Source organism: Gobius niger, assembly GCF_951799975.1.
Source record: "Gobius niger genome assembly, chromosome: 12".
Classification (NCBI taxonomy): domain Eukaryota; kingdom Metazoa; phylum Chordata; class Actinopteri; order Gobiiformes; family Gobiidae; genus Gobius; species Gobius niger.
Genome location: NC_136863.1, coordinates 2,937,511 through 2,960,694, shown reverse-complemented (window position 1 = coordinate 2,960,694; position 23,184 = coordinate 2,937,511). Strand labels below are relative to the sequence as shown.

Below are 23,184 nucleotides of genomic sequence, written 5' to 3'. Positions count from 1 at the left end.
GGACACGTTTGGTATCCACGTGTAGCAGGAAAGGCTGTGACCGAGATGACGCCGTAATCCTAATATGGTCATTTCCTTTTGTGGGAGACAGCGGCGGCTAAAGACGGGGGGAATAGATTATTTAGTATGAAAACTCGCCAAAGCACACTAATGGGATCACGAAGAAGAAGCTAACAGGCTAGCGGGTAAAGCTAACTGCGGCTAGCGCTACTTCACCAGTATTTACAGCGTAGGATTTACTCTCACGGACAATTAACCTCTTAACTCCCGCCTGAACCGAGAGCATTTTCCAGTGTAACGCCTCATTTGAAAGCTAAGATCTACCAAACTCATCTGAATGGATCTTTTTCCTCACGTCATCAGATTTTTTTCCATCATTTTTGTAACATTTTTGTAAATTTTGTGTCACTTTATGTCACATTTGTCCTTTTTTTGTCAAATTTTTATCAATTTTTTGCCACTTTTTCATCAATTTTTTGTCATTTTTTTGTCAATTTTTTGTCAATTTTTCTTCATTTTTTTGTCACTTTCTGTCATTTTATTGTCCTTTTTCGTCATTTTTTTGTCAACTTTTTGTCATTTTTTATTTTTTGTCAATTTTTCTTCACTTTTTCTTCACTTTTTCTTCACTTTTTTGTCACTTTCTTTCATTTTTTTTGGTCATTTTTTGTCATTTTTTGGGGGGGAAAAAAGGTCATTTTTTGTCAATTTTTTGCCACTTTTTCGTGATTTTTTGTCAAATTTTTGTCTAAGTTTTCTCACTTTTTTGACACATTTCCATCATTGTTTTTGTCTCAGTTTTGTCGCTATTTTCTCACCTTTTTTTTCCAGAAGCTTTTGGATTGGGGTAAAGCCAAACTGGAGAAAATGTGCTCGGTTCAGGTGGGAGTAAAGGGGTTAATGAGTAAAAAAACACAACATGTACGACACCTGCAGTGGCGCTTACAGCCTCTAGGGGCAGGAGTTACTTAGTTCTGCTTTAACGATTCCTGGATGGTGAGTTTAGTGTCTGTAGGTGATGTTAACGAGAGAATATGGCGTTTTAAATGACATTTCCAGATCAATATACGGAGTAACACGATTCAGAGCGATGTTTAAACCCGTTATTGTGAAGATATGGACATTTCCAAGTGATGGGTTAAGACTGGGCGCCGTTAACCTCTTAACTCCCGCCTGAACGGATTCCATTTTCTCCAGTTCAGCTTTACCCAAATCAAAAAGCTTCTTGGGAAATAACACCAAAACAGCCACAAAAAATGAGAAGAAAACAAGGATGTAAACGCAACAAAAAAGTGACAAAAATTCAACAAAAATGTGACAAAAACTCAACAAAAAAGTGACAAAAACTCAACAAAAATGTGACAAAAACTCAACAAAAATGTGACAAAAACTCAACAAAAATGTGACAAAAACTCAACAAAAAAGTGACAAAAACTCAACAAAAATGTGACAAAAACTCAACAAAAAAGTGACAAAAACTCAACAAAAATGTGACAAAAACTCAACAAAAAAGTGACAAAAACTCAACAAAAATGTGACAAAAACTCAACAAAAATGTGACAAAAACTCAAAAAAAATGTGACAAAAATTCAACAAAAATGTGACAAAAACGCAACAAAAATGTGACAAAAACTCAACAAAAAAGTGACAAAAATTCAACAAAAATATGACAAAAACTCAATAAAAAAATTATAAAAACTCAACAAAAAAGTGACAAAAATTCAACAAAAATGTGACAAAAACTCAACAAAAATGTGACAAAAACTGAACAAAAATGTGACAAAAATTCAACAAAAAATTTACAAAAACTCAACCAAAAAGTGACAAAAACTCAACAAAAATGTGACAAAAACTCAACAAAAAAATTACAAAAACTCAACAAAAAAGTGACAAAAACTCAACAAAAAAGTGACAAAAACTCAACAAAAAAGTGACAAAAACTCAACAAAAATGTGACAAAAACTCAACAAAAATGTGACAAAAACTCAACAAAAAAATTACAAAAACTCAACAAAAAAGTGACAAAAACTCAACAAAAAAGTGACAAAAACTCAACAAAAAAGTGACAAAAACTCAACAAAAAAGTGACAAAAACTCAACAAAAAAGTGACAAAAACTCAACAAAAAAGTGACAAAAATTCAACAAAAATGTGACAAAAACTCAACAAAAAAATTACAAAAACTCAACAAAAAAGTGACAAAAACTCAACAAAAATGTGACAAAAATTGAAAAAAAAAAAAAAATTCAAATGAGGCGCTACACAGGCCTATATAATATCCAAAGAGGACAGAAGGCATTCGGTTTAGGCGGGAGGTAAGAGGTTAAGAGGTTAAAGAAAGTGACCTGGTCCACACATGTCTTGACACTGGAGATGAACCTGATCGTGTAAACGTGCAGAAGTTTTAAAACATTATTCTGTTTTCTCTGGTTCTGGACGACAAATACGTATCCCAGCCCTGTCGTTTTGCTGCTGTTTCTCTGAGTGTGTGTGTGGAGTCCAGCAGGGGGCGCCACAGCCTCAGCTCTCTCTCATGTTAATGTGATGGAAATGAGCTGCTCTTGTGGGGAGGGCTTTGTTGGACCTGCCTCGGTCTCGGCTCAGTCCTCTCCTCCAGCTCCTCCGTTTCCATTCCTCCGTTGGATTGGTGCTCCAGTGTTCGAGTCTCGGTTTGGTCTGAGGTGGAGCAGGTCCATGGTGGCCCCTGGACTCCGGACCATGGGGAACGGATCGATCAAAGCCCCGAGAAACGAAGACCCCAAGACCCAGGATCAGAGGTCAGTCCGAGCTGTCGTTTATTTCAAACAGGCAAGACGAGATAGATAGATAGATAGATAGATAGATAGATAGATAGATAGATAGATAGATAGATAGATAGATAGATAGATAGATAGATAGATAGATAGATAGATAGATAGATAGATAGATAGATAGATAGACTACAATGATGACCAAACCTTCTGTAAATGCAGTAAATTAGAATAACTGCCTTGTATAAAATGTCTCTCTCAAAATGGCTGTAGTGAATGTCTTGAAATCGGCCTCTGTCTCTTTAAGAACCTCTGAGCCTTTAGACACGCCCCCTCCACACGCTGTCTGTGGCATCAGTGGGGAGGGGGTTCTGCTGAGGAGCAGTGGTTGGTTACTCGGCTGGTGACCAAAGCTCGGAGGCGTCTCCAGGAGGTGGGGGCGTTCCTAGGAGGACTCAGGCAAACCTATCCCTAAAATGGCCGCCATCAGAGTTTTTACAGATGACTCAGAAATACGTGAATGTGCCAAGGCAACACTTCAGCCATGTTTTTAATGAGGGAGTGACAGAATAACATGATGTGAAGCTTGAAAAAGTCAATTTTGCATAACACCCCCCCTTTAATGGGTGTGGAGGGGGCGTGTCGGAAAGGGTCAGAGGTTCTTAAAGAGACAGAGGCCTATTTCAAGACATTCACTACAGCCATTTTGAGAGAGACATTTTATACAAGGCAGTTATTCTAATTTACTGCATTTACAGACCAACAGAAGGTTTGTCATCATTGTAGTGTGATATAAACTGGTGCTGTGGGACTGAAAAAAGCAGAATACCCCCTCTTTAAAGCGAAGCAAAACTTACTAACACTTGAGTCATTATCAGAGACGGCAGAGCCAGGACTAAACCAGGACTGAATAAGAAACTAGACTCTGAGACACAGAGAAAAGCTTTACCTTTAGCTTTAGCCTCACAGAGCCTGAAGCAGGGGCAACCGAGCTTTACCCAAATCTAAAAGCTAAAAAGGAAAGTATCAAATTAGCGACAAAAAGAGGATGAAAAGAAAACAAAAATGTGCCGGAAAAGCAACACAAAAAGTGACGAAAAATGTGACGAAAAGTCGACAAAAACACGACAACAAAGCAACGAAAAGGCCACAAAATCACAACAAAAAATGATAGAAAAAACACGACAAAAACACGACAAAAAATGATAGAAAAAACATGACAAAAACACGACAAAAACACGACAAAAAATGATAGAAAAAACATGACAAAAACATGACAAAAAATGATAGAAAAAACATGACAAAAACACGACAAAAACACGACAAAAAGTGATAGAAAAAATGTGACAAAAGCACAAGAAAAAACGTGACAAAAACACAACAAAAACGTGACAAAAACACAACAAAAAAACACAAAAAAGTAATGAAAAAACAAACAAAAAAGAGGATAATAATTGTGGCGACTTGACAAAAAGTTACAATCACTCTTGTAGGTCTCAGCTTTCGAATGAGGCGTTGCATTGTTGCTCTCCAGTCGAGAAGCTTTTAGATTTGGGTAAAGCCAAACTGGAGAAATTGCGCTCCGTTAAGGCGGGGGGTAAGTGTCACATTTACGCTCTTTTGGGCCAGGCTGACCTGAGTCCAGGGCTGTTTTTCAGTCCCAGTCCCGCCCCTGGCCTGAAGTTACTGCTGTTGCTGCTAAACTCCAGATCACAGATTGTTTGTGGATAAAGTGAGCGCTCACTCTGCATCAGCCATGTTCTCACTGAGTAACAGATCTCTGACGTGTGTCTGTGGATCAGCTCAGTGAGTTTAGAAAGGTTTCCCTGAAGTAAAGCTCGTCCTGATGTGGATCTGTGCGGCAGGTCGCGGGTGCAGCAGTTGGAGCTGGACCTGGTTCAGAGGGAGCAGGACTTCAGGACTCGGCTGGAGCTGCTCCAAAAGGAACTGGACTCAAAGACGTCCCAGATCCACAAACTCCAAGACGCCCTGGGCCACAACGGACAGGTCTCACCCTTCACATGAACTACAGGACTCACACATTCAGCTCAACATCTCAGATTTAAAACTATTGAACACATTTGTCATTGCTTCACATCAGAGCAGCACACACCGCTCTCTCAAAAACACATACCGTAAATGCTCTAATATAGGCCGGGGCCTTTATTTACTCAAGGGCATCGAGGACCAGGCCTTTATTGGAACCAGGCCACAATTAGAGACAAGCCTTTATTTCTATTTGAGCAAAACGGACGACCAGGAAAATGAAGAAAAACGAGATTTGTGTCCATTTGCACCTAAAATATTAGGTTAATTTATTAATTAACATTTCAAACCCTCTCCCGGCGGCTGGAACATTGACGCCTTTTATTTTGTCGGGACAACAGGAAGTGTTTTCGTTGCTGTTAGCGGAGCTTTGACATCAGTGTCACTGCAGGTTTCTGTTTAATTTTACTGGACCGGATTATTTGTTGTTATCTTGTGTAAAAGGCGAGTTTAGACGGAGCGTTTGTGTTTGTGATCGATCATGAGACTGACCCGAGAGAAGACGAGACGCTCTCGCTGATGGGAGGAGTTATTTTGAGGCGTGGGACTGACCTGCACACGGAGCAGCTGGACGTGCTTTGAAGACGCGATGGAGACTTTATTAAAACCCTGGAGGGTCATAAACATTTGTTGTTTGTCCTGTTTCCAAATATCGTCACGGGAGGTTTGAAAAGTGGCTAAATCTGTGTCAAAGTTACGCTCGGATCAGCTCCTCCGCAGCGCCCCCCTCAGCCCGGGTTCAGTTTGTTACTTCCTGCACCTGAGTTTTCATTTACACCAGTATGAGACAAATTCCTAACATGGGAATATTTCTACTGCTATAGTTTCTAATAAAAGCCCGGCCTGTGTCAGAGACCCGGCCGCTAATGGAATACAGGCCAGTATTAGAGAATTTACGGTACTTTGTCACTTTCAATCAGTGCCAGGACACGATTCTTTGCTAAAAAGTCAAAATCTCGATGAAACGCCCCGACCGTTTGTGTTTGTGTCATTAAAACCTTTGTGTGCGACTGTGGCGTCGTCTCCAGGACTCGTTCCCGCAGCGCCGCGTGTTCAGTGCCATTAACCGCGCCGCGCCGAGCTTCCAGCAGGCGGCGCTGGAGGTGCAGCGCCGGCTCCGGGCCAAAGAGGGCGTCTCGGCGGAGCCCACGTCCGAGTCCTTCTGCGGCGCCAGCGAGACCGGCCCCAGGTCCAGCTCCAGGACCCGGATTCAGGGAGCGGCCTCCAGACACAAGGACCCGCAGTGAGTCCTCCACACCAGCAGGGGGCGCCACCCATCAGGCCGGGATCAGGTCGACTCGTATAATAAAATTGAACTGAAACAAATCTTTTTTTCACACAGAGATTTGTATAAAGAGACTAAATGGAAGTTTTTTACTCGCTGCTGCCACCTCAGGTCTCAGGCGTAACTGCAGTCTCTATGTCAAGCTCGTATTTCTGCCCAAAAAAACAACTTTTGGAGTTTTTGAGCAGGATTTTCGCAGCAGTTGTGGAGAACAGGTCCACACATTAGGACGGGGGGGGGGTTTGAGTCGTGGAGGCCGATTTTCATCAAACATCCGAGGGCCGAACCTCAACACTGTGGCCGAAAGTAAAGGAATATTTTCTGCAATGTTTTACATCAGTGGTTTCTGAGTGGCTTTGGGATCCACCAGTGCCCTCGGAGGACGAGCCGAGGACTCGAAGAAAACGGTCATATATCGTATAAAATATTGAGCGGATAAAATGTGGCGAAAAAATGACAAAAATTTGATTAAAAAAATGACGAAAAAATGACAAAAAATGTGATAAAAATGTGACAAAAATGTGACAAAAAATGACAAAAATTTGATTAAAAAAAACGAAAAAATGACAAAAATGTGACAAAAATTTGATAAAAATCTGATAAAAATCTGACAAAAATGTGATAAAAAATTGACAAAAAATGACCAAAATGTAACAAAAAGACAAAAAATGTATGAAAAATTGACGAAAAAATTATAAAAATGTGACAAAAAATGGCAAAACATTTGATAAAAATTTGATAAAAAATGACAAAAAAATGGACCAAAAATTACCCAAAAAATTACGAAAAAATGACAAAAATGTGATAAAAAATAGACAAAAAAATGACAAAAATGTAACAAAAAAATGACAAAAATTTGACAAAAAATTTGACAAAAAAGTTACAAAAATTTGACAAAATTTGACAAAAATGTGAAAAAAATGTGAAAAAAAAATGCTACAAAAAAAATGCTACAAAAAAAAATACAAAAATGTGATAAAAATTTGACAAAAAAGTTACAAAAATGAGTTGAATACCCAACAAAAAAATGATGGAAAAAAAAATCTGATGACGTGAGGAATAAGATCCTCTCGGTTCAGGCGGGAGTTCAGAGGTTAAAAGACAAAAGAAAATAAATAAAGTTCAGAGAATGCTTCAATGGAAATGTTCAGTTCTCTCTCTGTCCTGATGCCACCCTACAAGAACCCCCCCCCCCCCCCCATGGGCCCCCCCACTCCTGGACCCGCCCCTGCTGCCCACACTGAGCCAGAGCCAGGATGTCATAATCACTGGCTCCGCAGATGTTTTTCCGAGGCTTTGTTTCAGATTGAAATGAGCTGCTCCTCAGAGAACATTAGCATCAGAACAAAAGCTCAGATCAAAGTCGGCGCCATGGAGATCAGTGAAGTGCTAAGATTCAGTCTGACCCTCAGAGATCTGAGACGCCGTTGTCCTTCACGTGGTTTCTCCATCGTGAACGTGTTTCAGCGGAGGTTTAGTGGCCACTAGAGGCGCCAGAGCTTCAGGAATAAGACTAAGAATCCCCTAACGCTTAAGCCCCAGGGGCGGACTGGCCATGTGTCCGTTCTGGAAGAGCACAGAGGGGCCACTGGCTCGAGGGCCACCGGTCCCGTCTCAACCGAGCTTTACCCAAATCTAAAAGCTAAAAAGGAAAGCATCAAAGTAGCGAGAAAAAGAGGATGGGAACAAAACAAAACAAAAAATGTGATGAAAAGGCAACAAAAAATTATAGAAAAAATAATGGAAAAAAAACATAAAAAATATGACAAAAATGACGTGATAAAAAGTGACCATCACTTTTGTAGGTCTTAGCTTTCAAATGAGGCGCTACACTGCAAAAGGTGCCCTTCTAAAAACAAGGGAAAAAATCTTAAATTAAGACGTTTTGTCTTGTTTGAAGGAACACATTCTGCCAGTGGGGTCAGTGTTTGATTCTTCCTAAGAATTATTTTTCCTTTAAGCAAATAAATAACTAGAATTAAGCAAAATGTCCTCAGAAAATGGAATCATTTAAGGAAAACATTCTTATTTAGTGAAAAATTGTGGATATTTTACTTAAATGTTGCTTGATTTAAGTAAAATGTTCTAAATTACTCACATTTTAAAGCAAAATGTTCTTAATAAATACTAATATTGAAGGAAAATACTGCCCTCGCCCGGAGACCCGTCTCCATGATGTGGAGCCAGGCTGATGGTCAGAATCACCTGCTGGAGGATTCACCTATTGTACATGTTTTTAGTGGCAGACACGGGGAGAACATGCTCCACACAGAAAGGCCCCGTCCTGGTGGGAATCGAACCCGGGACCTTTGAGCTGTGAAGCTGAGGCTCTAACCGCTGTGTCACCGAGCCGCCACTTTAAAGAATGGAATGTGTTATCTGTGAGAATCAGTTCTTACATTAAGAGTTGTTGTGATCTTATTCTTTGTCTAAAACTGAAGAAGATTCAAAAAGTCTTTCTTTCTTGTTACAAGAAAAATTAGCAAATTTATCTGAACAAGAAATGGCCAGATTTTATTTCCTACAATACATTTTTTTTTTTCTCAAGTAAACTTTGCTCGGCAAAACAATATTTTTTAGGGAAAAAATTTGAACTTATTTCTGTAAGACTTTTTTACTTGCTTAGAATCCACTTTTTGCAGTGCACATTGTTGATCTCTAGTCGAGAAGCTTTTAGATTTGGGTAAAGCCCAGTATAAAAAAAACTTGAATCTAAAAGGAATTCCGTGGAGTATGGTGCGCCACAAGGCTCAATTTTGGGACCATTATTATTTATTATTTATATTAATGATTTTGCTTCTGTTTCTACGACCGCCTTTCCGGCTCTTTCTGCTGATGATGACGATCCAAAAAATAATAATAAAAAGCTGAACTGTGGAAAATGCACTCGTTAATGTTAAGGCGGGGGTAAGAGGTTAAAATATGTATTTGTGGAAGTGTCACAATTACGCTAATTTGGGCCAGGCTGGTCAGAGTCCAGGGCTGGTTTTCAGTCCCGGTCTGGCCCTGCTTAGCCCGGTTTATCCCGGTTTGTCCCGGTTTATCCCGGTTTATCCCGGTTTGTGTCTGTGTCCGTCAGAACGAAGCAGCTCATCACCGACGCGCTCCTCGACAACGACTTCCTGAAGGAGCTGGACCTGAGCGTCGTCATGGAGATCTGCGAGTTCATGTACAGGACGCAGTACAGCGCGGAGCAGCGGGTCATCCAGGAGGGGGCGCCGGGGGAGTACCTCTACGTCCTCACAGGTACAGTCCAGGAGGGGGCGCCGGGGGAGTACCTCTACGTCCTCACAGGTACAGTCCAGGAGGGGGCGCCGGGGGAGAACCTCTACGTCCTCACAGGTACAGTCCAGGAGGGGGCGCCGGGGGAGTACCTCTACGTCCTCACAGGTACAGTCCAGGAGGGGGCGCCGGGGGAGAACCTCTACGTCCTCACAGGTACAGTCCAGGAGGGGGCGCCGGGGGAGTACCTCTACGTCCTCACAGGTACAGTCCAGGAGGGGGCGCCGGGGGAGAACCTCTACGTCCTCACAGGTACAGTCCAGGAGGGGGCGCCGGGGGAGTACCTCTACGTCCTCACAGGTACAGTCACTCACGATCGATCCAGGAGGGGGCGCCGGGGGAGAACCTCTACGTCCTCACAGGTACAGTCACTCACGATCCATCCAGGAGGGGGCGCCGGGGGAGAACCTCTACGTCCTCACAGGTACAGTCCAGGAGGGGGCGCCGGGGGAGTACCTCTACGTCCTCACAGGTACAGTCCAGGAGGGGGCGCCGGGGGAGAACCTCTACGTCCTCACAGGTACAGTCACGATCGATCCAGGAGGGGGCGCCGGGGGAGTACCTCTACGTCCTCACAGGTACAGTCCAGGAGGGGGCGCCGGGGGAGTACCTCTACGTCCTCACAGGTACAGTCACTCACGATCCAGGAGGGGGCGCCGGGGGAGTACCTCTACGTCCTCACAGGTACAGTCCAGGAGGGGGCGCCGGGGGAGAACCTCTACGTCCTCACAGGTACAGTCACGATCCATCCAGGAGGGGGCGCCGGGGGAGAACCTCTACGTCCTCACAGGTACAGTCACTCACGATCCAGGAGGGGGCGCCGGGGGAGAACCTCTACGTCCTCACAGGTACAGTCACTCACGATCCAGGAGGGGGCGCCGGGGGAGTACCTCTACGTCCTCACAGGTACAGTCACTCATGGTCCAGGAGGGGGCGCCGGGGGAGAACCTCTACGTCCTCACAGGTACAGTCACTCACGATCCAGGAGGGGGCGCCGAGGGAGAACCTCTACGTCCTCACAGGTACAGTCACTCACGATCCAGGAGGGGGCGCCAGGGGAGAACCTCTACGTCCTCACAGGTACAGTCACGATCAATCCATCCAGGAGGGGGCGCCGGGGGAGTACCTCTACGTCCTCACAGGTACAGTCACTCACGATCGATCCAGGAGGGGGCGCCGGGGGAGAACCTCTACGTCCTCACAGGTACAGTCACTCACGATCCAGGAGGGGGCGCCGGGGGAGAACCTCTACGTCCTCACAGGTACAGTCACGATCAATCCAGGAGGGGGCGCCAAGGGAGAACCTCTACGTCCTCACAGGTACAGTCCAGGAGGGGGCGCCGGGGGACACACACACACACACACACACACACACGCACACACACACACATATACACACACACTTATTAAATATTCTCACCTGCAGGTATACATGCCTTTCAGTCATGTGACTTTTGTTGTTATGGCGGCCATTTTGAATGCCAAAGTAGCATTATGCAGTACTACAACATGTAGCAATATCTCTACTCAGGATATAAAAGAAAGACTGATGAAAACTGATGGACAGAGGCGTTTTTATGTCCCTGTAAAGATCTGAGTAAAAACACGGCCCCGGAGACGCACGTTTATGTGAAGAAACCAGTGAGTCAGTGTTGAAGCTGCTCCAGATGTTAGCATGCTACTGGTAAACCTAGGATACAACATGTGACAGAGGTCAGAGGTCAGAGCTGCTACTGTAGTATTTCCTCAGTGTTCATACATGTGAGCCGCACGTGTGTCTATCCTGTTGAAGTCATTGACAGTTGCTATCCGGTAGCATGCTAACGTGTTGAGCAGCTTAAACACTGACTCAGACTGAGACTCTGTCGACACACTGTAAAAATCACAGAGGTTTTACTGTTTTCTTCATGAGCAATGATTACGAGTAAATAAAAATGTCATTGTGGATCAGTGTCTTTCATTTTCATCCTGAGTACACATACTGTTGTACTGCATCATTGTACTTCGGTGTTCAAAATGGCCGCCGGTACTATGCGTGATGTCAATAGAAAGGCATGTATAGGTAAAAAAATATGTTTTTAAGGATTATATTGTCTGGCTATATTTCCAAAAACGTGGATTCCCTCTGTTGAAAATATCGTATAATTCCCTTCCAGAATTCTGAACCTTTCGTCAGTTTTGTTTGGGATGAAGTCTTTAAGTTTAGTTTGGACAGAGGGCGTGACAGTTCTGTTAGGACAGAGGGCGTGACAGTTCTGTTTGGACAGAGGGCGTGACAGTTCTGTTTGGACAGAGGGCGTGACTGTTCAGTTCTGTTTGGACAGAGGGCGTGACAGTTCTGTTTGGACAGAGGGCGTGACAGTTCTGTTTGGACAGAGGGCGTGACAGTTCTGTTTGGACAGAGGGCGTGACAGTTTAGTTTAGTTTGGACAGAGGGCGAGACAGTTTAGTTTGGACAGAGGGCGTGACAGTTCTGTTTGGACAGAGGGCGTGATAGTTCTGTTTGGACAGAGGGCGTGACAGTTTTGTTTAGTTTGGACAGAGGGCGAGACAGTTTAGTTTGGACAGAGGGCGTGATAGTTCTGTTTGGACAGAGGGCGTGACAGTTCTGTTTGGACAGAGGGCGTGATAGTTCTGTTTGGACAGAGGGCGTGACAGTTTTGTTTAGTTTGGACAGAGGGCGAGACAGTTTAGTTTGGACAGAGGGCGTGACAGTTCTGTTTGGACAGAGGGCGTGACAGTTCTGTTTGGACAGAGGGCGTGACAGTTCTGTTTGGACAGAGGGCGTGACAGTTCTGTTTGGACAGAGGGCATGACAGTTCTGTTTGGACAGAGGGCGTGACAGTTTAGTTTTGTTTGGACAGAGGGCGTGACAGTTCTGTTTGGACAGAGGGCGTGACAGTTTAGTTTGGACAGAGGGCGTGACAGTTCTGTTTGGACAGAGGGCGTGACAGTTTAGTTTGGACAGAGGGCGTGACTGTTTTGTTTGGACAGAGGGCGTGACAGTTCTGTTTGGACAGAGGGCGTGACAGTTTAGTTTGGACAGAGGGCGTGACAGTTTAGTTTGGACAGAGGGCGTGACAGTTTAGTTTGGACAGAGGGCGTGACAGTTCTGTTTGGACAGAGGGCGTGACAGTTTAGTTTGGACAGAGGGCGTGACAGTTTAGTTTGGACAGAGGGCGTGACTGTTTTGTTTGGACAGTGAGCGTGACAGTTTAGTTTGGACAGAGGTCGTGACAGTTTAGTTTGGACAGAGGGCGTGACTGTTTTGTTTAGACAGAGGGCGTGACAGTTCAGTTCTGTTTGGACAGAGGGCGTGACAGTTCTGTTTGGACAGAGGGCGTGACAGTTTAGTTTAGTTTGGACAGAGGGCGTGACAGTTTTGTTTTGTTTGGACAGTGGGCGTGACAGTTTAGTTTAGTTTGGACAGTGGGCGTGACAGTTTAGTTTAGTTTGGACAGAGGGCGTGACAGTTTAGTTTAGTTTAGACAGAGGGCGTGACAGTTTAGTTTAGTTTGGACAGAGGGCGTGACAGTTTAGTTTAGTTTGGACAGTGGGCGTGACAGTTTAGTTTAGTTTGGACAGAGGGCGTGACTGTTTTGTTTTGTTTGGACAGTGGGCGTGACAGTTTAGTTTAGTTTGGACAGAGGGCGTGACAGTTTAGTTTAGTTTGGACAGAGGGCGTGACTGTTTTGTTTTGTTTGGACAGTGGGCGTGACAGTTTAGTTTAGTTTGGACAGTGGGCGTGACTGTTTAGTTTAGTTTAGACAGAGGGCGTGACAGTTTAGTTTAGACAGAGGGCGTGACAGTTTAGTTTGGACAGAGGGCGTGACAGTTTTGTTTGGACAGAGGGCGTGACAGTTTAGTTTAGTTTGGACAGAGGGCATGACAGTTTAGTTTGGACAGAGGGCGTGACAGTTTAGTTTAGTTTAGTTTGGACAGAGGGCGTGACAGTTTAGTTTAGTTTAGTTTAGACAGAGGGCGTGACAGTTTAGTTTAGTTTGGACAGAGGGCGTGACAGTTTAGTTTGGACAGAGGGCGTGACAGTTTAGTTTAGTTTAGTTTAGACAGAGGGCGTGACAGTTTAGTTTAGTTTGGACAGAGGGTGTGACAGTTTAGTTTAGTTTAGTTTAGACAGAGGGCGTGACAGTTTAGTTTAGTTTGGACAGAGGGCGTGACAGTTTAGTTTAGTTTAGTTTAGACAGAGGGCGTGACAGTTTAGTTTAGACAGAGGGCGTGACAGTTTAGTTTGGACAGAGGGCGTGACAGTTTAGTTTAGTTTAGACAGAGGGCGTGACAGTTTAGTTTGGACAGAGGGCGTGACAGTTTAGTTTAGTTTAGACAGAGGGCGTGACTGTTTAGTTTTGTTTGGACAGAGGGCGTGACAGTTTAGTTTGGACAGAGGGCGTGACAGTTTAGTTTAGTTTAGACAGAGGGCGTGACAGTTTAGTTTGGACAGAGGGCGTGACAGTTTAGTTTGGACAGAGGGCGTGACAGTTTAGTTTGGACAGAGGGCGTTACAGTTCTGTTTGGACAGAGGGCGTGACAGTTTAGTTTAGACAGAGGGCGTGACAGTTTAGTTTAGTTTAGACAGAGGGCGTGACAGTTTAGTTTGGACAGAGGGCGTGACAGTTTAGTTTGGACAGAGGGCGTGACAGTTGTGTTTGGACAGAGGGCGTGACAGTTTAGTTTAGACAGAGGGCGTGACAGTTTAGTTTAGACAGAGGGCGTGACAGTTTAGTTTAGACAGAGGGCGTGACAGTTTAGTTTAGACAGAGGGCGTGACTGTTTAGTTTAGACAGAGGGCGTGACAGTTTAGTTTAGACAGAGGGCGTGACAGTTTAGTTTGGACAGAGGGCGTGACAGTTTAGTTTAGACAGAGGGCGTGACAGTTTAGTTTAGACAGAGGGCGTGACAGTTTAGTTTAGACAGAGGGCGTGACAGTTCTGTTTGAACAGAGAGCGTGACAGTTTAGTTTAGACAGAGGGCGTGACAGTTTAGTTTGGACAGAGGGCGTGACAGTTTAGTTTAGACAGAGGGCGTGACAGTTTAGTTTGGACAGAGGGCGTGACAGTTTAGTTTAGACAGAGGGCGTGACAGTTTAGTTTAGACAGAGGGCGTGACAGTTTTGTTTGGACAGAGGGCGTGACAGTTTAGTTTAGACAGAGGGCGTGACAGTTTAGTTTAAACAGAGGGCGTGACAGTTTAGTTTAGACAGAGGGCGTGACAGTTTTGTTTGGACAGAGGGCGTGACAGTTTAGTTTAGACAGAGGGCGTGACAGTTTAGTTTAGACAGAGGGCGTGACAGTTTTGTTTGGACAGAGGGCGTGACAGTTTAGTTTGGACAGAGAGCGTGACAGTTTTGTTTAGACAGAGGGCGTGACTGTTTAGTTTGGACAGAGGGCGTGACAGGTTTGTTTAGACAGAGACAGTTTTGTTTGGACAGAGGGCGTGACAGTTTTGTTCTGTTTGGACAGAGGGCGTGACAGTTTAGTTTGGACAGAGGGCGTGACAGTTTAGTTTGGACAGAGGGCGTGACAGGTTTGTTTAGACAGAGGGCGTGACAGTTTAGTTTAGACAGAGGGCGTGACAGTTTTGTTCTGTTTGGACAGAGGGCGTGACAGTTTAGTTTGGACAGAGAGCGTGACAGTTTTGTTCTGTTTGGACAGAGGGCGTGACAGTTTAGTTTGGACAGAGGGCGTGACAGTTTAGTTTGGACAGAGGGCGTGACAGTTTAGTTTGGACAGAGGGCGTGACAGTTTTGTTCTGTTTGGACAGAGGGCGTGACAGTTTTGTTCTGTTTGGACAGAGGGCGTGACAGTTTTGTTCTGTTTGGACAGAGGGCGTGACTGTTTAGTTTGGACAGAGAGCGTGACAGTTTTGTTCTGTTTGGACAGAGGGCGTGACAGTTTAGTTTGGACAGAGGGCGTGACAGTTTAGTTTGGACAGAGAGCGTGACAGTTTTGTTCTGTTTGGACAGAGGGCGTGACAGTTTAGTTTGGACAGAGGGCGTGACAGTTTTGTTCTGTTTGGACAGAGGGCGTGACAGTTTAGTTTGGACAGAGGGCGTGACAGTTTTGTTCTGTTTGGACAGAGGGCGTGACTGTTTAGTTTAGACAGAGGGCGTGACTGTTTAGTTTAGTTTAGACAGAGGGCGTGACAGTTTAGTTTAGACAGAGGGCGTGACTGTTTAGTTTAGACAGAGGGCGTGACTGTTTAGTTTAGACAGAGGGCGTGACAGTTTAGTTTAGACAGAGGGCGTGACAGTTTAGTTTGGACAGAGGGCGTGACAGTTTAGTTTAGACAGAGGGCGTGACAGTTTAGTTTAGACAGAGGGCGTGACTGTTTAGTTTAGACAGAGGGCGTGACTGTTTAGTTTAGTTTAGACAGAGGGCGTGACAGTTTAGTTTAGACAGAGGGCGTGACTGTTTAGTTTAGACAGAGGGCGTGACTGTTTAGTTTAGACAGAGGGCGTGACAGTTTAGTTTAGACAGAGGGCGTGACTGTTTAGTTTAGACAGAGGGCGTGACTGTTTAGTTTAGTTTAGACAGAGGGCGTGACAGTTCTGTTTGGACAGAGGGCGTGACAGTTTAGTTTGGACAGAGGGCGTGACAGTTCTGTTTAGACAGAGGGCGTGACAGTTCTGTTTGGACAGAGGGCGTGACAGTTTAGTTTGGACAGAGGGCGTGACAGTTTAGTTTGGACAGAGGGCGTGACAGTTCTGTTTAGACAGAGGGCGTGACAGTTCTGTTTGGACAGAGGGCGTGACAGTTTAGTTTGGACAGAGGGCGTGACAGTTTAGTTCTGTTTGGACAGAGGGCGTGACAGTTTAGTTTGGACAGAGGGCGTGACAGTTTAGTTTGGACAGAGGGCGTGACAGTTTAGTTTAGACAGAGGGCGTGACAGGTTTGTTTAGACAGAGACAGTTTTGTTTGGACAGAGGGCGTGACAGGTTTGTTTGGACAGAGACAGTTCTGTTTGGACAGAGGGCGTGACTGTTTAGTTTGGACAGAGGGCGTGACAGTTTAGTTTGGACAGAGACAGTTCTGTTTGGACAGAGGGCGTGACTGTTTTGTTTGGACAGAGGGCGTGACTGTTTAGTTTGGACAGAGACAGTTCTGTTTGGACAGAGGGCGTGACAGGTTTGTTTAGACAGAGACAGTTTAGTTTGGACAGAGGGCGTGACTGTTTTGTTTGGACAGAGACAGTTCTGTTTGGACAGAGGGCGTGACAGGTCAGTTTAGACAGAGACAGTTTAGTTTGGACAGAGGGCGTGACAGTTTAGTTTGGACAGAGGGCGTGACAGTTCTGTTTGGACAGAGGGCGTGACAGTTTTGTTTGGACAGAGGGCGTGACAGTTCTGTTTGGACAGAGACAGTTTAGTTTGGACAGAGGGCGTGACTGTTTTGTTTGGACAGAGGGCGTGACAGTTTAGTTTGGACAGAGGGCGTGACTGTTTTGTTTGGACAGAGACAGTTCTGTTTGGACAGAGGGCGTGACAGTTCTGTTTGGACAGAGACAGTTTTGTTTGGACAGAGGGCGTGACTGTTTTGTTTGGACAGAGGGCGTGACAGTTTAGTTTGGACAGAGGGCGTGACTGTTTTGTTTGGACAGAGACAGTTCTGTTTGGACAGAGGGCGTGACAGTTTAGTTTGGACAGAGGGCGTGACTGTTTTGTTTGGACAGAGACAGTTCTGTTTGGACAGAGGGCGTGACAGTTCTGTTTGGACAGAGACAGTTTAGTTTGGACAGAGGGCGTGACAGTTCTGTTTGGACAGAGGGCGTGACAGTTCTGTTTGGACAGAGGGCGTGACTGTTTTGTTTGGACAGAGACAGTTCTGTTTGGACAGAGGGCGTGACAGTTTAGTTTGGACAGAGGGCGTGACTGTTTTGTTTGGACAGAGACAGTTCTGTTTGGACAGAGGGCGTGACAGTTCTGTTTGGACAGAGGGCGTGACTGTTTTGTTTGGACAGAGACAGTTCTGTTTGGACAGAGGGCGTGACAGTTCTGTTTTGGACAGAGGGCGTGACAGTTCTGTTTGGACAGAGGGCGTGACAGTTCTGTTTGGACAGAGACAGTTTAGTTTGGACAGAGGGCGTGACTGTTTTGTTTGGACAGAGACAGTTCTGTTTGGACAGAGGGCGTGACAGTTCTGTTTGGACAGAGGGCGTGACAGTTCTGTTTGGACAGAGACAGTTTAGTTTGGACAGAGGGCGTGACTGTTTTGTTTGGACAGAGACAGTTTTGTTTGGACAGAGGGCGTGACAGTTCTGTTTGGACAGAGGGCGTGACAGTTCTGTTTGGACAGAGGGCGTCCTGGAGGTGGAGCAGAGCGGGAGGCTTCTCGGGCAGATGTTTCCAGGAACCGCCTTTGGAGAACTGGCCATTCTCTACAACTGCAAAAGAACCGCCACAGTCAGAGGTACGGATCAGTTTCTACTGTTTTTTATTGACGAAACGGCACAAAACGAGACTATAAACGGAGCCAATGACATTTGGGGAACAATGAGCTTCAATATGTGCAGAATATTCAGATTCTGAAGTCTTAACCCCTTAACTCCCGCCTGAACCGAGAGCATTTTTTCCAGTTTGGCTTTACCCCAATCCAAAAGCTTCTGGAAAAAAGCTGTGAAAATAGCGACAAAACTGAGACGAAAACAATGATGGAAATGTGACAAAAAAGTGAGAAAACATTGATGAAAAAGTGGCAAAAATGTCACAAAAATTTGACAAAAAAATGACTAAAATTTGATAAAAAATTGACGAAAAAATGACAAAAATGTGACAAAATGTGACAAAAAAAGACAAAAAATGACAAAAATTTGATTTAAAAAAATGACCAAAAAAAAAGGAAAAATATTTGACAAAAAATGACAAAAATGTGAAAAAATTGACAAAAAAAAGGAAAAATGTGACAAAAATATTACTAAAATTTGATAAAAAATGTGACAAAAAATGACAAAAATGTGACAAAAAATTACAAAAATGTGATAAAAATGTGACATAATGTGATAAAAAATTGACGAAAAAATGACGAAAAATGACAAAAAAATGACAAAAAAATGACAAAAAAGTTACAAAAATGAGTTGAATACCCAATAAAAAGATTATGGAAAAAAAATCTGATGACGTGAGGAAAAACATCCTCTCGGTTCAGGCGGGAGTGAAGAGGTTAAACATATTGACAGTCATTTCTAAAACAACAAACGTCCTTAGGAGGAAATAAAATCAGAAGCAGAATTTAAACAACATTCTAAGTCGATACAAACAATATAAATCACTGCTTCACAAGGCGATGAAAACGACCTTGCTCAAAAATGAAGAACAAGGATTAAAGTCAGCACTGAATAACAGACATTTATATGGTTTTTAATGCAGGCTACTAGTTACCATAGACATGCACTAGCCTAGCACCGCTAAACTCCAAATGCATGAAGTAAAATATATATATGTATATCTCCAGAAATCAACAACACTCTGGGTAACCATAGGAAATGAGGCCCTTTGTCAAATATCCTGAACTCTCCCTTTAAGAGGTCATAAGTTGAGTGCATTTACCATTTCAAAATAAACCTTAAAGACCTGACGAACGATTCCTTTCGTCTCCAGCTGTGACCGAGGCTCAGGTCTGGACTTTGGACCGACAGAGTTTCCAGTCCATCGTGAGGAGGACGACTCAGCAGCGCCACCTGGAGCACTGCAGCTTCCTGCGCAGGTAAGCCGCCCCGGCCCCGCCCCTCTCGGTCAGCCTGACCTCCCGCCTGACCCCCGCCTGACCTCCTCCCGTGTGTCCTGTTGCAGCGTGTCTCTGCTGAAGGACCTGCCGCAGGAGAAGCTGTCCCGGATCGCAGACTGTCTCCACGTGGTGAGAGGAAAAACACGGATCGTTTGACATACATGTGAAGTACATGTGTTTATCACTGATGGCAGGGACAGGAAACAGCAGAGAGATGACTTTATGAAATGTTTTCACACAAATCAGAGACCAAATATGTGATAAAGTCTCTTAACCCCTTAACTCCCACCTGAACCGAGCACAGTTTCTCCAGTTTGGCTTTACCCCAATCCAAAAGCTTCTGGAGAAAAGCTGTGAAAATAGCAACAAAACTGAGACGAAAACAATGATGGAAATGTGACAAAAAAGTGACGAAAAATTGATAAAAAATGTATGAAATTTTTTTTTTAAAAATTACAAAAATTTGATAAAAAATGTATGATTTTTTTTTTTAATGTGACAAAAAATGACAAAAATGTGACAAAAAATGTGATAAGAAATTTATGAAAAAATAACAAAAATGTGACAAAAAATGTGATAAGAAATTTATGAAAAAATGACAAAAATTTGACCAAAACAATGACAAAAATGTAACAAAAAAATGACAAAAAATTGATAAAAAATGTATGATTTTTTTTTTTAAATGTGACAAAAAAATGTGACAAAAATGTGACAAAATGTGACAAAAAATTATAAAAATGTGACAAAAAATGTGATAAGAAATTGATGAAAAAATGACAAAAATGTAACAAAAAAATGACAAAAATTTGATAAAAAATTAATGTCTTTTTTTTTTTAAATGACAAAAAAAATGACAAAAAAATGACAAAAATGTGATAAAAATGTGACAAAAAAATAACAAAAAAGTTGCAAAAATGAGTTGAATACCCAACAAAAAAATGATGGGAAAAAAATCTGATGTGAGGAAAAAGATCCTCTCGGTCCAGGCGGGAGTTAAGAGGTTAAAATATGGAAAATACTGTCCATAATTTCCCTGGAAAACGCCCCATGAGACGCACAACATTTGCAGAAAAAGGTGTTTTACGTCGACAAGCCAAAAAAGGCGCCAAATTCCCCGTTAACTCTGCCGTTCTCCTCCCTGATTGGCTCCTTGTGTTTGCGCAGGAATACTACGACAAAGGAGAGTTCATCATCCGAGAGGGAGAGGAGGGAGACACCTTCTTCATCATCTCCAGAGGACAGGTGAGTCTGACCCTCCAGAGGACAGGTGAGTCCGACCCTCCAGAGGACAGGTGAGTCTGACCCTCCAGAGGACAGGTGAGTCCGACCCTCCAGAGGACAGGTGAGTCTGACCCTCCAGAGGACAGGTGAGTCCGACCCTCCAGAGGACAGGTGAGTCTGACCCTCCAGAGGACAGGTGAGTCTGACCCTCCAGAGGACAGGTGAGTCCGACCCTCCAGAGGACAGGTGAGTCTGACCCTCCAGAGGACAGGTGAGTCCGACCCTCCAGAGGACAGGTGAGTCCGACCCTCCAGAGGACAGGTGAGTCCGACCCTCCAGAGGACAGGTGAGGACAGGTGAGTCTGACCCTCCAGAGGACAGGTCTGACCCTCCAGAGGACAGGTGAGTCTGACCCTCCAGAGGACAGGTGAGTCTGACCCTCCAGAGGACAGGTGAGTCTGACCCTCCAGAGGACAGGTGAGTCTGACCCTCCAGAGGACAGGTGAGTCCGACCCTCCAGAGGACAGGTGAGTCCGACCCTCCAGAGGACAGGTGAGTCCGACCCTCCAGAGGACAGGTGAGTCCGACCCTCCAGAGGACAGGTGAGTCTGACCCTCCAGAGGACAGGTGAGTCCGACCCTCCAGAGGACAGGTGAGTCCGACCCTCCAGAGGACAGGTGAGTCTGACCCTCCAGAGGACAGGTGAGTCTGACCCTCCAGAGGACAGGTGAGTCTGACCCTCCAGAGGACAGGTGAGTCTGACCCTCCAGAGGACAGGTGAGTCCGACCCTCCAGAGGACAGGTGAGTCCGACCCTCCAGAGGACAGGTGAGTCTGACCCTCCAGAGGACAGGTGAGTCCGACCCTCCAGAGGACAGGTGAGTCCGACCCTCCCTCCAGAGGACAGGTGAGTCTGACCCTCCAGAGGACAGGTGAGTCTGACCCTCCAGAGGACAGGTGAGTCTGACCCTCCAGAGGACAGGTGAGTCTGACCCTCCAGAGGACAGGTGAGTCTGACCCTCCAGAGGACAGGTGACACCGACCCTCCAGAGGACAGGTGAGTCTGACCCTCCGGAGGACAGGTGAGTCTGACCCTCCGGAGGACAGGTGAGTCTGACCCTCCAGAGGACAGGTGAGTCCGACCCTCCAGAGGACAGGTGAGTCTGACCCTCCAGAGGACAGGTGAGTCTGACCCTCCAGAGGACAGGTGAGTCCGACCCTCCAGAGGACAGGTGAGTCCGACCCTCCAGAGGACAGGTGAGTCCGACCCTCCAGAGGACAGGTGAGTCCGACCCTCCAGAGGACAGGTGAGTCCGACCCTCCAGAGGACAGGTGAGTCCGACCCTCCAGAGGACAGGTGAGTCCGACCCTCCAGAGGACAGGTGAGTCCGACCCTCCAGAGGACAGGTGAGTCTGACCCTCCAGAGGACAGGTGAGTCCGACCCTCCAGAGGACAGGTGAGTCTGACCCTCCAGAGGACAGGTGAGTCTGACCCTCCAGAGGACAGGTGAGTCCGACCCTCCAGAGGACAGGTGAGTCTGACCCTCCAGAGGACAGGTGAGTCTGACCCTCCAGAGGACAGGTGAGTCTGACCCTCCAGAGGACAGGTGAGTCTGACTCTCCAGAGGACAGGTGAGTCCGACCCTCCAGAGGACAGGTGAGTCTGACCCTCCAGAGGACAGGTGAGTCTGACCCTCCAGAGGACAGGTGAGTCTGACCCTCCAGAGTTCAGCCACACTGAGATGTTCTTACCTGAGCTTAGACGAGTTGATGTGGACCTGTCTGGTCTTTGTGTGTGCCCTCAGTCACGCAAAGAGACCAACGATGTTGTTAGCATTTGGCCTCTCCCGATGTATTCCTGTAGCTCCCTATATTTAGCCTTTGAATAAAGAGGGCGGGACTAAGCCAAAGCGAGCCCTGTGGTCTTTATCGAGTCCACGTGTGAGCAGAAAGCCTCAGGCCCTGTCCAAGTCCAGCTGAGGACCAAACACAAAGACAATTGATCTGATTTATAATATATAACACATTTCTCAAAATCATCTTGAGGGCCAGAGGTGCTGAAGGACCGGATTTGGCCCTCGGGCCTGACGTTGCTTTATGAGATCTGGCAGGGGGACGACCCATGAAAACTAGCCTTTTGGCTAATTTGGGTACATTTACATTGTCTTAATGTTCATTATACCGTGGTCTGGGTGAATACTGGATTCTGATTGGCTGGTGCATTATTTTGGTGTAACCGCACACGTAGTCCGGTAGTTAAATCACTGGGATGTCACTCCGCTGTGGCGTCGCCATAGCAACGCATGACACAGCTGAATCAGATAAAGGCGTAATCAGTGACTGACAGGAACGTATGAGATGGATTTAGTGTTTGCTAAATGTTTGTAGAGGAGAGTGAGCAGCTAGGTTAGCTACTGTTAATAACATATGAGCTTTACATTTCTATTGGAAACGGTTAAGGCTATTCATCATTTTCAGGCGTACATAAAATGATCCTGCATTGAAGCATCTTTGTCTGGATTAGTAAAGTCAAACATGAAAGTTTGAGTTGGGGGGGCCCAGGTGTGAGCGACTCCACCGCAGCTGTTTCCATAAACAGTTGAGCTGGTTGAGCTAGCTAGCTTTAGCTTCAGGTTAAACCTTGTAAAAGGTAAATAACTCCTGCCCACGAGTGCCACATATCGGTGTTTCCTTCCAGGGAAAAGTGTTTCCGGGTTAGTCCTGTTGTGTTGTGATTCTGTGCTGATGTTGTGTCGTTGAGCCTGACTGAGATCCTCGTAATAGCTGCGGAGAATGACTCGCTCTGAGACCAGCCTTCAGTGAGCGGCTAATAACACACACAAAATAGTCCCGTAGTCTGGCAGA

General features: G+C 45.2%; 1 protein-coding gene across 1 annotated transcript in view; it reads left to right on the top strand.

Annotated features, from left to right (window-relative positions):
• The first annotated feature begins 2,672 nt into the window (after nucleotides 1–2,672).
• LOC306971905 (cGMP-dependent protein kinase 2-like) overlaps nucleotides 2,673–23,184 on the top strand; it is a 44,720-nt gene continuing 24,208 nt past the window's right edge. The window contains exons 1-10 of the mRNA XM_079568345.1: nucleotides 2,673–2,776; nucleotides 4,615–4,756; nucleotides 5,824–6,038; nucleotides 9,160–9,667; nucleotides 9,750–9,920; nucleotides 10,010–10,094; nucleotides 17,672–17,785; nucleotides 18,973–19,078; nucleotides 19,165–19,228; nucleotides 20,264–20,341. Of these exons, the coding sequence (XP_079424471.1) occupies nucleotides 2,694–2,776; nucleotides 4,615–4,756; nucleotides 5,824–6,038; nucleotides 9,160–9,667; nucleotides 9,750–9,920; nucleotides 10,010–10,094; nucleotides 17,672–17,785; nucleotides 18,973–19,078; nucleotides 19,165–19,228; nucleotides 20,264–20,341 (1,566 nt within the window). The 5' untranslated portion in view covers nucleotides 2,673–2,693. The remainder of the gene's footprint in view (nucleotides 2,777–4,614; nucleotides 4,757–5,823; nucleotides 6,039–9,159; nucleotides 9,668–9,749; nucleotides 9,921–10,009; nucleotides 10,095–17,671; nucleotides 17,786–18,972; nucleotides 19,079–19,164; nucleotides 19,229–20,263; nucleotides 20,342–23,184) is intronic.